The 17,232-nt window shown below is 34.5% G+C and overlaps 1 protein-coding gene across 1 annotated transcript in view; it reads left to right on the top strand.

The window, feature by feature from the left end:
• The window catches only part of srgap1a (SLIT-ROBO Rho GTPase activating protein 1a), a 111,308-nt gene that overhangs the window by 44,231 nt on the left and 49,845 nt on the right, over nt 1-17,232 (top strand). The window contains 4 exon segments of the mRNA XM_058750696.1: nt 6,022-6,084; nt 10,969-11,151; nt 12,648-12,776; nt 16,268-16,489. Coding sequence (XP_058606679.1) covers nt 6,022-6,084; nt 10,969-11,151; nt 12,648-12,776; nt 16,268-16,489 — 597 coding nt within the window.

Raw genomic sequence — 17,232 nt, 5'->3', positions numbered from 1 at the left:
TATTGCTTGTTTTATCGGTTTTAAATGATTTTAATTCTTTCGGAAGCTTGCCGAAATTTTTTTGAGAATCATTGTTTCATATTCCAAGTCTTCTCAAGGCATCTCACAGCATTTTGTGAGTAATGTGCATCTTATAGCATTTTGTGAGAATTTAAGACTTTATTCACTCAAAGCATGACAAACATTTGCTGATGTCCAGTTTGTGAACAAATCATTCTTTTGAGTTGGATCTTATCAAAGAATCATGCTATCTGGTTCAAAATCCAGTCCGAAATGATTAATTCACCAGATCAAACTGATCCGGTAAATGCATCCGTTCCATACACATTGCATGCCTTCAGAAGACTTAAAATGTAGTCTAAGAGTCATATGGACCACTTGTATGAGACTTTTATGGTACTTTTGAACCCTAGTCTTTGCTCAGTAGAAGAAAGTAAGTCACAAGTGTTTGAAACAAGTAGATAATGACAGATTCTTCATTTTTGGTTGAGCCATTCCTTTAAAATGATACCATATTGGTCTGATAGAGTGTTCTTTCATTGTCACATACTAACACAAGGGGAAGCTACCCATTACAATAAGCAAGGTTAAATACTCCTATTATGACAAAAGAACCAGGTGTTCTTTGTGCTACTCACAGCTGTTTTCATTATATGAGTACCTTACACTCAAGGGTGATAAATACATCTGCAGCGCAGTGGAGGCGATGTCCTGGAAGAACTTTAAAGGTCTCATGATTCATGACAGAAACTCTCGATAGAAGAATCCTCAAAACAAAGCTGATGTGTCTGTATCCCTTAAGTGACTAGTTATATAACAAAACCACCTCTTCCACACAGCCTCTTGCTCTCTGCTGTCTGTGTTGACACGAGAGTGGCAGAAGAGAGAGGGCAGTGGGTTGTTTCCCTTAAGGGCGCTGGATGTTGTTGGTGGGGGGCAGTCATTCACCCAGGGTGTTGAAACTGCTCTTCCCTGTAATCAGTGCGCCCCGCTTCCTTTGATCACAACATCGTTTCAGTAATGAGCCACACATACAAGACAGCAAAGCCCCTGTTGTCACCTCAGCCCTCCGAGGCACAGCTGCAACAGAGAGGCAGATCTCGAGAGCGTCCCTTAAGAGACTTGTTAATGCCGGTCACTATTATTGTTGCTCGGAATTGAGGTTAGGGATTTGAACACCCAATATTAGATTTTTTTTTTGTTTGTTTTGTTTCATATTGGATGCATATTTTATTATGCATGCCCATTTCCCTTTTTTATATTTAAACTAATAATAACACTGTTAAATGTAATATCTAGCAAAATGGCAAAATAAATATAAATTTTCCATACCGTTGTGATGCTTAAATTAACTATTAGCATTTAAAATGACTGATTTTTTTAAACATTATTAAATAGCATTTTGATATCGACCGTTTGTTATCAGCCATAACATATAGTAATTATTGGAATCAGTCACAACTGTAATATTTGTGCATCATTACAATATGTGATCCTAGTATGTGTGCATCTTTTACAGTTTGCCGTTTAAGATGTTTAAATTAACTTTATTTTCCTTTGATTTAAATTTGCATACAAATTTAGTATTTTATTAGTAGGATAGTGTTAGAAAAGTGAGATTAATTTGTTCTGGAGATAGAGTGCTCTACTGTTCAAAAGTTTGGGGTCAGTACATTTTTTTTGTACTCAAATTTATTCAGCAAGGATGCATTCCATTAATCAAAAGTGACAAAGTAATTTAACATGTAACAAAAAAACAAAAACATTTCAAATAAATGCTGTTCTTTTGAACTCATATTCATCAAAGAATCCTGGAAAAATGTCACAATTTGCACAAAAAATATTAAGCAGCAGAACTGTTCTCAACATTGATAATAATAAGAAATATTTCTTGAGCAGCAAATCAGCATATTAGAATGATTTCTGTCAATCATGTGACACTGAAGACTGGAGAAATGGCTGCTGAAAATTCAGTTTTGCCAACACAGGAATATTTAAAAAATAAATAAATAATTGTAATATAAAAAATATAAATTGTAATAATATTAAACAATATTACTGTATTTTTTAAAATCAAATAAATGCAGCCATGTTGAGCATATTTTTTATTTTTTTCAAAAACATTAAAAATTTTACCAACCCCAAACTTTTGAACTGTAGTGTAAGCTGAATCTTAGAAAAGCTAGTTGAAAAGTTAACATTGAAAATAAGAAATACTAGACATCCTTTCCATTTTAAAGGCAAAAAAAGTTTATTAAAGGATCTGTGATGTACTTTATTCATATAACAGATGTGCATCCAACCTCATATTCTATCATGGTTGGGCAGATTTTATCACATGTGTTTTGTTTTCATTATTTATACAACATGCTTTTTAAAACACTTTTAGGTTATTTATGGAATCCAAGGTAGTTTTTGAATCATAGACTTCCAGAGGTTGTACTCAGAGGAGATGTTTGCTCTTCTAAAAGTCATCATTTGTTTTCCTGTCAATACATTTCAGTAGTTGATGAATCCTAGTTCCTTTTTATATGAATTTCCTCTTTACTAATTGCATAGCATGTATTTAGCCAGTTCAATGATGCACAATATTGATAGTAAGTTTTTGAGGATAAATCCCACTTTAAGAGCCCTGATGTTAATTTGCAGTGTAGTAAAGCTGTCTACAACAGTCACACGTTAAATGGCACTTTATTTAGTACCTCTATGGCCATGCGATATGCTGCCTGCTGCCATAAAGTGTATGAGACCCCACTGTTTCTGACATGACTGGCTTCATCATGGCTCCTGCACATGGTGCTGTCAGCCCTCCCATGTTCGTGCCTTGAAGTTTGTAAATTTTTTATAGCCAGATTAATTTTAATGGAAAGATGCTACCCTCTATACCCAGAGGCTTGATATGGTTATATATAGAGTCCATAACCAAGTCAACTAGCAGATAGTAGTGCTACAATGATACAACTTCTCATATAAAGACCCAGCTTCTAAGTTGCAAAGTCTATAGCTATGTTTCCATCCACCTATTTTAATGCGCATTTTGGACTATCGCATAAAAAACGCTGGATGGAAACGCCAAGATGTGCATAAATTCTTAAAATGCACATAAAAAACTTATGCGCACATTTGAGTTGGATAAACCGTTTATCCGTTACGAAATAATGCACATAAACTATGATGGAAACACAATTACCAAATATATTCCTCCATGCGCATCGAAAAAGATATGTGACTTTGCACTTTGAGATAGCTTGACTAGCAGAGGACTGATCTCATTCACAGCATCTTTATATGTTCTTATGGTCATTCTGAAATGCCTGAGCAAAGTCTGTTGTCAAAATATTTCTGTATAATTGACATACACGACTGCGTTCCCAAACAGTTGGCATCCGCCTCCGAAAACAATGATTGCATTTATTGTGTTTCGTCTGCTCGCTCTGAGGTGCAAGTAATTTATCATATATGAAAATTATTATATTCAGTGACTTCTCCTAGTTTTCTTAGTGATATTTAGTGCCAGTTTACCAGGAAGTGACGATTTTGTTCTCTTTGACTCGGATGGAAATGGTGCTTTATTCGCAAACCTTTTATGTGATGTTCCAGTTTTGCGCACAAGTTTAATTCGAATCTTTGGATGGAAACATAGCTAATGACTCATGCAAGGCATTTTTATTTATTTATTTATTTTATTAAATTTTTTAATGAAATTAAAATTTTCAGACATTTCAAATTATTTTATTTATTGGCACATTTGGCATTTATTTGAAGGAATTTATTTTTAAGTGTTAGAAAAAAATCTTAGAAAAGCCGGTGAGCTTGTTGATAAGTTTAATTTAAATAAGACTAATTTAAATGAAAAAAAAAAGAAATGTGTTAAAGGAGCTCGGACATTGATTTGGCCAGGGATTTTTCGAAAATGCATGCTTTAAGAAAACATACCTGCTATTTATATACTTTTTTAAATATATTTAGTAGACACTTTTATCCCAAGTGACTTATAACTTTTATTTAATTTTATTTAATTTTTCATTTAATTTATTTTACATCCTTAATTCAGCTTCAGTAATGGAATTGACATTCTTATTTCAAATCTAAATGGTACAGAACCCTACTTCCCACAGTCCTTTGCTCTATTGCCAACCTGCTTGATTGCTCCCAAAATGTCCTGAGCCACCCTGGCTCTTCATGTAACCGTGGTTGTCAGTTTGACCATCGGCTGGAAACAGTTATGTAAAAGGCAGAACTGGCTGGTGTTAGATGAGCCTGAGAGGAAGCCTGATTAAAGGCAGAGCTTTGGCACGGCACGTGAATAATCTCTCCAGGCCTGTTCGGATCTGCATTCCCGGATGCTGCCGGTACTGTACTGTACGATGAGTCACGGATGATGAACTTAACATTTAGCGCAGACTTGTGTGCCTCTGAGATCTGTTGAAGCACACACGTGTACACACACAGCTGTCGGCTCTTGTGTTTGCTCTTGAGAGGCTGAGTGTAGAACAACAGTGTGGGTGTTTGAAGATCTTAGCTAAATTATTTTGACTCTTGACCTCCACACGACATGTGTGACCTGTTATGCTTGCATTCCAGATACAACTGAGTTCAATTAGATGGCTGAAAGAGTGAAAGTGTGAAAGCACTGATCTCACATAGCTTGCGAAGATCATTATATATTTCACCCCTAAATAATAATAATAATAATAATAATTACATTGTTTTTTTTTTTAAATTCTCAATTTACAGTAATATCAAGAAATCCTGCTGTTTTACCAAAAATTACATTTAAATTATTATAATTTTATTATTAAAAGTGAATTTTATTTAAGAATATTTAATATTTATATTAAATTAATTTTAATATTTTATTATTAAATGGTAAACACACACATGTGTGTATATAATGTAATATAATATTAAAATTTCAATTATATTTTATTTAAATATGATACCTATTTGCTGCTTATTATTATTATTTGTAATTTTTATGAAATGTTGCATGAATCAGTCACTTTTCTATTTTTTTATTTATTTTTTACAACAGGTGCAGAAGTTGGGATGGAAATTTCATTTTAAATATGACACAGTATATTTGGGTAGCATCTCTTTTGAAAGGTTGATTAACAATGATAAATTCATATTTAGTGTCCTTGCGGACTGCAAAAATATGACCATAAAAAAAAAAATGGTTAAAGCCAGAGCCACATTCTGAAGATGAATGGATGCATACGCAACATTTATATTATGGAAAGACTTTCTTTCTCTCTGAAGTACTAAATGGAGTCTAAAAGACTAAATGGACTGAGTGCATTAAACCCATGTGGCCAGATTTTCATTGAATTGTTAGGATAGATGTATGTAATGTATTTTGGTTTATGAAAGTAATAGCACCATGTCACGGTTACTGTTGAAGGGAAAACATTTTTTTTATATGTATGTGTGTGTGTGAGAGAGATTTTAATTATTTCTAAATATCTACATCTTCTACTTGCATCATTTATAAGATTGGATTGGTGACATTCACTAAATAAATTGAATGAATTAATGAATAAATAAATACATTTAAAAAAAAAAAAAATTCTAAGTAAACCCACATAAACTAAAATGATGATAGCATCTCCAGTTCCTTTCAAATTCATGGATTGAGAGTATAATTTAGTTTGAAGGACATTGTGGCCTCTGAAGATTGACTGCAGGTCTTGCTCTAGCTGTATCAGAAGGATTCGCTCATAGCACCCTTGAGCACTGGGATGTTGGAAATGGCTCGTGGAATCAGATTAGTAGAGATATAATTGGGTTAGTGAGAATCTTGAGTGGCCTGCGAGACAGAAAGATCAGGTAATCCACACAAGCTGCAAAAGTTGAAGCAAACAGTTGAACTGCAATCCTTGAGTGTGAAGAATGTGTGCCCACATACAAAACATACATTTTAATTGCACACAAACACCGTGTTTATTTTCTTTGTCAGTGATTTTAATGTGATTTGATAGCTGATGCCTCCTCTTTCTTTTTGTTTCTCTCTCTCTTCAGAGTAAAGAAATCACCTTTCAGCTGCAAGAGGATTTGATGAAAGTCCTCAACGAGCTCTACACGGTAAGTGCCGTAATGATAACACTACTCTCATTGACAGCTATGTGTAGTGAGCTGTGATTGTCAATCTCTTTTGAGAACAGAAATATTTAGTATTTCATGCCTATACTTCTACCTCTAAGATGCACCCGGGAGTGTACTATGGTAAAAGACCCATAAAACCGCTTATAATTCATGCATACGTTCCTCATCTCTGACCTTGGTAGATTACGGTGTTTGCACCAATAATCAATAGTTAATTCTCAGACTTTAATTGCAGCTGTCAGGCCCACCGCAATCGCTTGGAAGATTCATGTGTCCTTTGCTTCCCCTGTGGTCTTAATAAGATGCTAATGTATTCCCAGATCTAAAAAACACCTGCAGACTGAGGACTTGTCCTCTGTGTGTTTATTTATTTGCAAAGTTCAGTGTCTCATAATATGTGTGTTTCCGTAAAATCTGTTTAGTTTTGTTGCTTTGTATTTTATTAACATGTCTAAACTAAATGATTTGAAAAAGTGTAAATTAAGTGAGGAATTATGTATCTTCAGTGGTAATATTCCAAGTTTTTTGTCTTAACAACTAGCCATGAGTGAGTGTCAAAAACAACACAAAGCAAGACATTTTGACAGAGAATTGAACTGACGGATTAATTGCATTTGCGTTAATATCGCGATACGAAAAAACACGATTTTCAACCGCAGAGGTTGCGATTACACTTTGTCACAGTGTCACACTTACAGTGTTGCCAAGTCCGCGGTTTGGCTCCAAAAACGTGATATGTAGCCCCTAAAATGCGAATCTTACCAGGGGAACCCCTCCAAAATACGTGTATTTTACCCCCTGGAATGTGATTTTTACCGGTGGACTCCCCTCGAAACGCAATTGGGTGGGTTTTGTTGTGAAAACCTGGCAACCGTGGCACGCTACACGCAGAAATGTTTGAAAGCGTATATATGAACGTAGCCTACTTCAAAATGGCACATGGAAATTACTCGAGCAGTAACAGTGTTACGGTGCATTTCATTACTAAAGACTTCGACCTTAAGATAATATAGGCTATATAATAAGGTAATATATTCTTATTTATTTATTTAAAGTCTGTCTAAAGTTAACAGACAGGGTTTAAAAAGTGCAGTCCCCACATGTTTACATATGTTTATTACACTGACTTTGAATTACCTAAATACTGAGTGTGTTAAAGCAACAGATTAGTTTTTATATTTCTGCAGTCTACTTTAGTTTGTGTAATTTGTTACTGACTTTCATAATAATGTTTACATCAGGCTTATTTGTCAGTGCTTTATGTTGTCATAATTATTACATGCTTACAAGGCTGGAAGTCCAACAAATCAGTCAATATACTATGGTGATTGTAGTTGTTAAATAAAAATGTCATTCATATCAATTCATGCATCACCTAATTTCATCTTGACATATAGGCCTGGCCTACAGAAAAGAACATTTATGTTTAATCTATCTAATATTGTGTTGGTCATACTATATAATGATTTATTGATTGTCTTTGTTGAATAATACAGAACATAAAGAGCTTTCAAAAATAATTGCATATTGCAAAAATAATTAGATTATTTTCCAAAATCGTTCAGCCCTAAATGCTATTTGCCCAAAATCCTACTCCTCAATAACTGTTTTTTAAACGTCAGGTATTTTCTGATTATTTGATTGTCACTTTTTAAATTTCTATTATACATAGCAAAGTATGTGGGATATACAGATTCAGCTTGCATTTATATTGTGAAATATTATTACCGTTTTAAATAAATGTTTTCTATTTTAGTATATTGTAAAATATAATTTATTCCTGTGATGGCAGAGCTGATTTGCGCTCAAGAAACATTTCTTATTATTATTATCAGTGTAAAAAAAAAAAAATGTTGTGCTGCCTAATATTTCTGTTGAAACCATTTTATGTATTTGTATATTAATTTTTAGGATTCTTTTAATGAATAGAATTTTTTTTTTTTAAATGCATTTTTGTGAAGTAGAATTTTATTGTAGCAATGCAAAAATATTTACTTTTTATTTTATTTTTTTAAACATATTTTAAAATATAAATTTATATTAAAAAATTAAAAAATATATATTTTTTTGTAATTAAAAAAATATAATAGTTTAATATTTAATTTAAACTTTGCTGAATTTAAGTATTCGTTTCTGACCTCAGACATTTGAATGATAGCGTATGTCCAAACTAAACTGGTTTCAATTAGAAATTTTGATTTTTGTCTTGATTTACATTCTCCCATCATAAGAACCCATAGAGAAAATCAATCCCAGATTTTTTTTACATTTTTTGAAGCTGTCACATTTATATTTTCTGAACGTTTGATCTTGTAATCATTCCGCACACCACAGCATCCTTTTGATCATTGTAGAAGTATATCATCCCTTTTGACCTGAATTACCCTTCGGGAGGGAAACACTCTTGTGGGACAGTTGCATCAGAAACCCTCCATACAACCATAGCCAGTAAAATAACAGGTCTGGTGTGACTCTAAAATTGCTCCTTCTAAAACCAGCAGAAATGTAAACAGAGTTCCAGACCAGTAAGTGGAGAGCGGGGCCCATGGTTTGGTCTGCCATCCTAGCCGTGTGTCTAATTACACAGCCGTGGACAGCAGTGCACTGTGCTTCTCCGACTGTACATATTTATGAACAATATTTAGTTTGGTCCACGTTTTATAGTCTTTTGAGGCCCTTTGAGGCTTTACTGTACCATGAATTATAATGCTGCGTGACTGCTGCTGTGATTATGGCCTGGACTGACCCGGTGTTCGGGGTCTAATCGTGAATGGGTCCTTGTAATCAGCTTGGTGCTCAGTCACCTTTGATTGAGGAGAAGGCAAGCTGATGAGCGGAGCTTAGCGCTTTAGCATTAGCGCCAGGCTTCGCAAGAGGCTTACAGTGCGCAAGACACAAACATTACAATCATACTTAAAAAATTGTTAAAGGTTTCATTCCCCCCCCCCCCACCTACATAAGTGTTAGCGTGTGTTTCTAACAGACAGGAAAAAAATGTGAGGACAGCAGCTATAATTGTTCCTGTCTGTCTTGTTAGCATTGTATGCTAATGCTCATATTTAAGTTTGTAGAATAAAACAAACACCTTATCCTTAAAGGGATAGTCCACCTAAAATATATACTCACCCTCATGTCAGTCCTAATATGTGTGACTGAATTTCTTTTGTGGAACGTAAAAGAGATATTTTGAAGAATGTTGGTAACCAAACAGTTTCTGTTGCATTGATTTGCGTGGACAAAGAGTACAATATAAGTCAATAGGAACTGAAACTGTTTAGTCACCAATATACTTTAAAATATCTTCTTTTGTGTTCCACAGAGAAGAGAAATGCATACAGGTTTGTAACAACATGAGGGTGAGTAAATTATGACAGAATTTTCATTTTTGGCAAGACTATCCCTGAGGATGAAAGTTTGGAGAGCATCTTGTTCGCCACCATTTTTGCTAGGGATATTTTTTGTTTCTTAATGGTTGTACTAACAATTTTTGCCTGACAGACTATAAAACTACCAGTCAAAAATCTATTAAATTTATAACGAATGATAGACCCGAGCCATATCCACTGTTATTTTAGTATTATTTATATAGGCTACTATTATAGGATTTATTCATATTTTAGTATTTTTAGTTTAGTTTTTGTGTGTTTTAATAGTTTTATGTGCTTTTGTCTTTTATTTCATAAATTATTTTTTATTATTTACATTTTTTATATATATATATATTTCATTTTCATATTAAAATTACTTTTTAGTTTGATTTAAAATCAACATTTCTAATTTAAGTTTTTTTTTTTTTTTTTTTTTTTAAAGTATATTTTATTTCAGATTTAAATCACTGAAAACAGTTTTTAGTCATATTAGTTTGTTAACAATGACAGCAATGGCTGTATGGAATATCATAGGGACTTTAGAGGCCTATACCCACCAGAATACAACCCAAAATTACCATAGTAATTCACTAAAAAAACACTAATGAGCTGTGTACTTTCAAAACTTTTACTTTCTCAAAAAAACTGACATTTCATAATATATTTCTAGGAAAAGAGAGTCTGGATCAGCTGCATGCAGTGTTCAATCATGGAGTGCCGATGTTACATCAATTACAACGTGACAAAGCTTTTAGCGTCGATTATGCGCTCGCTCTTTGTGAAGAGTTTGACATCGTAGGCATAATTAGTTTGTTAGTACAGGCTCATATGTTCTGAGTCACATCCTAATGCTCATTATAAAATTCATCTGGATATGACTAATAGCCACCTAACCAAAACAATGACTCAAGCTGTCTGAAGCAGCGTTTACCATTATGTCGCACATTCACTTCTCAATAATTGGATTTCTTCACGGGGGTTTAGCAGTCCATAATTTGTGCTTCAACTGAAAATGGCTTTAGATTTGATGAAAGAAGCTGAGTTAAGGTACAACATATTAGATGAAACTGTACTCATTCTGTTTTAAAATGACTGCAATTACCAGCGTACTTCAAATACATAGTTTTACCAGTGTAATAATTTCAATCTCTAATAGTACCAATAAAATAGTTTTTCTTGGTAAAATAAAAGCTCCGTCATGGCTCATTAAGAAGATAGTTTCATTTGGTTACTCTTTGAAAGTGCTGATTTGAACTTAAATGCAAATGAAGGTATATGAAAGAGAAAATTATGCATTTATGTTTTGTCTTAAAACATTTCAATTGGTGCTTTTTGGCTTTACATAACATAAGAAAGTTTCTCTGAAGGAGAACGGAATTGATTTGTGTCAAGTGGGAGGATGAAAGTGTTTTGGCTCAGACGAGCAGCTGCTGCACCTCTCTAGAGCTCAGCTGGCTGTTGTTGAACTTTAACCTCTGACCTCTGGGTCCCGCAGGTGATGAAAACCTACCATATGTATCACACGGAGAGCATCAGTGCCGAGAGCAAACTGAAGGAGGCTGAGAAGCAGGAGGAAAAGCAGATCGGACGTGTTGGAGATCCCGTCTTTCACATCCGAATAGAGGAAAGACACCAGAGACGGAGCTCTGTGAAGAAGATTGAGAAGATGAAGGAGAAGGTAAATAAGAAATGGTATTTAGTAGTTCATAACAACCAGACCACGATTCAATTCTAAGAATCAATTCAGAATAAATCTCAGGTTCTCAAGGCCTAATGGATCCATACATCCATTTAGCACATTTAAACAAGCATTTAATTTGTTAAATTATTCATGGTAAATTTAGTAAATATGACCAAAGGAGGCTGTGAAAATAAATCTGTATCATTAATCCTTTTGATCTTTTATTTAAAAAATTTACAAAAATGTAACCTTTCATTGGAGAATAATGTGATTTTTTTTTTTTTTTTTTTTAAAGGTTAGATTTTTTAAAATTTTTGAATGAAAGATCAAATGGATAAACAATGCAGAGTTATTTTCACAGTCTTCTTTGATTATATTTACCAAGGAATGAATAATTTTGAGCACAACTGTGTGTGTGTATGTATATATGTGTGTGTATGTATATGTGTGTGTATGTGTGTGTGTATATATATATATATATATATATATATATATATATATATATATATATATATATATATATATATATATATATATATATATATATATATATATATACATATACATACACATACACATACACACACACACACACACACATATATACATACATATTTTATTTTTATTTTTAATTTTTGTAAACAAGTTCACAGTAAATAATACTAAAATCCTAAAAACTTAATTTATACAAAATGTAATGTCTTATTTCTTTTGATTTTATGGGAAATATGACCCATATTCCATTGTTTGTAATGTGCTTTCTCATACCGTACCTAAAGCAAAACAGAACATGTAATGCTAAGAATAAACAAAACAGAAATACAATAAACTGGCAAACAATAAAAAAGTAGATGTTGTTGTTGTTATTATTATTATTGTTGAATTATTGAATTAACTTCCTTTTGCACCTTAGTTATATGCGCCAGACATGTTTTGATAGAAGACATGCCTGACCCCGCTTTCACAGTAATGGCAACTTTTTATCCTCTTGTTATATCTGTTTTCTGTTAAAACCCGTGACAAATGATTTAACAGCTGTGGGATTGTTTTTTCCATGCATGCCTCCTTGAACGAGACATTGTGGGATGGTTAAAATATGGAAGTTAGCGTGAGTCACTGTCTGTTGGTCAGTCAGTTAAATTAGTCGACTAAGTGGGTCTGAATGTTAGTAATATCCTTACTGATACAGGAAATGAGCAATACTTGTTCTTTAAGATTTTTTGTAGCCTCATAGATGTACCATATTAGTCCATAAATGTCTGTATAACGATTTTTGCACTTTATATGCTTATGTCTTCGTTGGTTTATTTTTGGATGCATTTGTTCTCTGTCACTTCACAAGAAATCTTGAAGGAACAGACTGCATGCAGAGATAAAAGCTTGCTTGCATGATTTTATGTTTAATGTTTTTTTCAAATTCTGTCTGTTTTGCTTCTACGCTCTCTCTCTCTCTCTCTCTCTCTCTCTCTCTCTCTCTCTCTCTCTCTCATCAGAGGCAGGCCAAGTACTCGGAGAACAAGCTGAAGTCGATCAAAGCTCGGAACGAATACCTGCTGACACTCGAAGCCACTAATGCTTCAATCTTCAAGTATTACATTCACGACTTGTCTGATTTAATAGACGTAAGTACTGGGGAAAGAAAACGAGGTTCAGGGATTCTTCCACAGACGAAGAAACTTTGTGTGACAAGTAGGACAGTTATAAATAGTTTCAAACTGACCTCAGGTCTGCTGGGACAGCTAAATATGACAAAGACTGCTGCCGTTTTCACCGGTTTCATATGCATCTTTGTCTACACCTGCTTTGATCTGAGGAAATGCATAGACTCTTCAGTGAGAGCTCTGTCAGCGTTGCATTCAAATTTAAGCTCTTGAGACTTCAAATGCAGGTGTGTCTGACAGGAATGTGATGTTTTAAAAAATACACTGTGGTTAAATGGCATTCATTTCCAAATCTCCAAATAACCACACAAACCTGTTATGTAAAGACGTTTTATGAAGGCCTGATTGTCAAATGCATTCGTTTGACAGAGAATGAGGAGCTTAAAGTGCCCCTGTTATGCCATTTTTAAGGTTGCTAATATTGTTTTATGAGTCTCCTAAAACAGGTTTACATGCATGCAAGGTCAAAAAACACTTTAGTTTTCTCAAAAAATTGATTTAATTTTATCTAATTTCTAAATGATACGTAAACGACTCGTGCGAAGCAGTTCGAAGAATCAGTCTCTGTAAACCCCCCTCCTTTCCGTGAGCCCTCACTGCTGTGATTGGTCAGATGGTGCAGTCTTTTGTGATTGGTCTACCGCGTACAGCGCGTGTCGGAAACAAAACGCCCATTGCCATAACGGAATGACAGCCCTGGAGACTTGTCAATACATAGAAAAGATGGTGCAATCTATAAGCATGACTGCAGCAGCACGTTTCTCAGTGGTATGTGTCAAGTCTTAACAAGATTGTGGTAATTACAAGATGTGATAGCAAGTTGTTTGTGACGTAGAACTTGGGCGGACATTATGCAAATGTGTTACTTCGTGTGACTTGTTTAGGTGATTGCGAGTCGACTCTTTTTTTTTTTGATAGACAATAACTCTATTTATCGTGCAATGTCGGCTTCACAACTTTGCAGATAGTTTATGTTTACATACAGCTACATGACACACTGCATGAAAGGTAATATTCGAAAAGGCATAATAGGGGTACTTTAACATAACGTCTGTGTACAATGAGGTGGTAAAAAATAATCCTCGGTATAGAGGATAAGCAAAGAAAATAATGGTGGTTTAAACGAGGGTGGAGAAACTAGAGGCCTTTTCCAAAGTTTGAGACCAAATGAAAAAGCTTTTATTTTGAATTTTGAATTTGAGGGGATCATTTGCATTTAAATCTAAAATTTCATTTTCATTTTCTTTTAATGATAGCAGCACTCCACAAGTTCTAGCATTATTTGAGATGATCTAAATAGTTCACCTATATATAATTGAGAATATTAAAGGGCTCATAAGATGCGATTTCTATTTTTCCTTTTCTTTAGTGTGTTATGTACCCGTTTGTGCATGTATAAGATCTGCAGAGTTACAAAGCTCAAAGTCTCCCACAACATGATTTATTCTATATAAAAGATAAGGCTGATCCAACGCCTCATTAAAACACGCCCCCACATGTCTACGTCATGGTGGAAATATTTGCATAATGCCGCCCAAATGTTCACGCAAACAAGGAAGGCGTGGTTTCAGTAAGCGCAGTAGTGTTGATGCAGCCATGTCAGGGAGATGCTGTATACACTTTATTTGGCCTTCCGAAAGTAGATGCTATTTCTAAAAAAAAAAAAGGGTCAATTCTTTCTTTGCTATGACAATCTTGTGATTCTGAATCAGCGACTGTAAGTATATTTTGTTAATAGTTTAAGTATTTGCTATTGACTGTTCAAATGCGGATACATTCCGACGTGTGCTTGTGGTGTTCGCCCAATCACAATGCACTGTGTCAGCTGGCCAATCAGAGCAGACTGCACTTGTTGGAAGGAGGGGCTTTGTAGAAAACAATGCGTTTGAGAGAGGCGGGGTATAGAGGAACTACAATAATGTACAGTATTTGAAAAATAATGTGTTTTATGAACATTAAAGCATGTCAACATTCTGTTACACCAAATACACAAAATAATGATCTTTAAAATAGCATCATATGACCCCTTTAAATTATAAAAAAAATTTGTACCCCGTTTATGTTATTTTGTATAAAGTGGCTGTTGTCCTACTTTTATATTAAGGTACTGTATGTCCTCCAGCTTCTGAATATGGCAAAACATTTTTTAGAATGAATGGCGAGGAAGTGGCACCCAGCCCTAAAACCCAGTTTTCTGTGAATCAGGCTGTCTGAGAGACTCTTTTAGGTCAAGTACTGTATGCTACAATGTACCTTTTTCACATTTCACCCTGCTGATCTCTTCTTCTTCACTATTCTACAGCCTGAATTATTGTTAAATCCTCTCAGCATCATTTATTTATAAACTGAATATCCAGCAATATGAATTTCATCTGTGAAACAAAAAACTCTCTGCAGGGGGCTGGCAGTGTTTTGGTGATATTATATACACGCAGTCAGTTTTTCAGACATTTCTTTGGAAGAGAAAGAACTTGACCTTGTCTGGTTAAAATTTTATCTTGTAAAAAGACTTTTTTGGCCCTGCATACTGCTAACAAACTAATGGGTACCTTTACATGGGCTCTTCATTATGGGTCTTATTGATACTAAACCATGTTTTGTTTTGTTTTATTTTATTTTATTTTTTATTTATTTTTTTTCTAGATCCAAAAACCCCAAAGCAGTTTCAAAAAATGGCTGTATTATCAGTTGGCACCCAAGTCAGTGCATAATTTGACTCTCAATTTGAACTCTGGCACAAGAACCGCACCATTTCAATGAAAAAAGGGCATCCAAACGATTAAAACAATCTGCAGTCTGACAGACAGAGCAGGCCATCGTGATAATTAAAATGGACTTTGGAAGTTTGCAGACGCTTTGGGAGCCGAGATTTGGCAGATCTTCCAGTGACTCGCACCGTCAGAACTTAAATAACCTCCCCAAGGACGGCGCAGTTCTCCCCCATATTTTATTATCCAGGACATCTTTTTGCATTTCAGTTCCCCATGATTCTCATATCAGAGTCAAAATCAAATTATGGAAATTCCTGCCAGTCTACGCTTAGCCTTGAACAACTAGGCTACCGGGCTGTTTTGCACAAGTCCTCAGAATCCAAGGCCTTATAAAGACAACACACAAGACCACCAGAGCACAGTCAGTATGCATTAGGTAATGTAGGAACGGTCAGACACAGGGACTCAAATATTCCCAAAGCCATATAGCTGATAGACCAGTACGTCATGCTTTGCCTTTGGTGTTAATGTGTTTGGAATCTCAGATGTTAGCTGTGAGTAAGACATGATGAAAGTGGCCATGTGGTTACAGATCTTGGCTGGTAACCAATAGGTTGTAGGTTTGTTTTGTTGGGAAGTTAGACACACTATCATTTGAATGCAGCATATATTACTTGGAGAGATTCTTTGCCTATTATTTATATTTTTTCTGTAACGTTTCTCTCTTTTTTTCTGGTGTAGTGTTGTGATCTGGGATATCATTCCTCTCTGAACCGGGCTTTGCGGACCTACCTCTCGGCTGAATATAACCTGGAGACGTCTCGTCACGAGGGCCTGGACATCATTGAGAATGCGGTGGACAGTCTGGACCTCCGTAGTGACCGCCAGCGCTTCATGGAAATGTACCCCACTGCCTTCTGCCCGCCCGTCAAATTTGAGTTCCAGCCACATATGGGAGATGAGGTCAGATTTAAACAAAGCCTTACCCACACACCCACGTACATATGTACCCACGTACACACACACAATAGCAACCACACTGTCACCCAGTGTTTGGTTAATTTACATCTTAACTCCATGTAAACTGAAAGGAGGTTTATTTTCTTAACAGTTTGTTATGCTATAGTTTTCTTTAACTTTTTGTGCCGTAATTTCTATAAAAGAATGTCTAGTAGTAGTAGACGTATTTCTATAAAATCAAGTTTATTTATTATAGGTTGATTATTTACATAAAAGTAAGAAAATAATGGAAATAACTGAAGTTTGTGTTGGGGATTAAGAGAGTCAATTTAAATTTTTTTTTTTTTTTTTTTTTTTTTAATGTTAATATTATTTTACAGATTACATTTTCACATTGGGTTGAATTTTTGTAATGTGGGACAAACAAACTTAATACTGCAAAATTCCTCAAATTCATTGCTAATTGATAACTGGAAGATTATTAAGAAACTGAAGAAGCACCTGCAATATTTCTTAAAACATTGCCCAGAGACATGCCAAAATATCACTTCTCAACCCAAAGTAGTGAGATTATTTCAGATTTACCCCTCTGTTCAATTTATATGCTATTGTAATTATTCTCATCTTTAAATTTGTAAAAAAATCTATATTTTTTTATTCAATACTTTAAGACATGCAATACCGTTCAAAGTTTAAGGTCTATATAATTTTTCATTATTTTTGAAAAAATAAAAATAACACTCATG

Source organism: Onychostoma macrolepis, chromosome 18 (genome assembly GCF_012432095.1).
Source record: "Onychostoma macrolepis isolate SWU-2019 chromosome 18, ASM1243209v1, whole genome shotgun sequence".
Lineage (NCBI taxonomy): Eukaryota > Metazoa > Chordata > Actinopteri > Cypriniformes > Cyprinidae > Onychostoma > Onychostoma macrolepis.
This window is presented reverse-complemented; position numbering and strand designations above follow the sequence as displayed.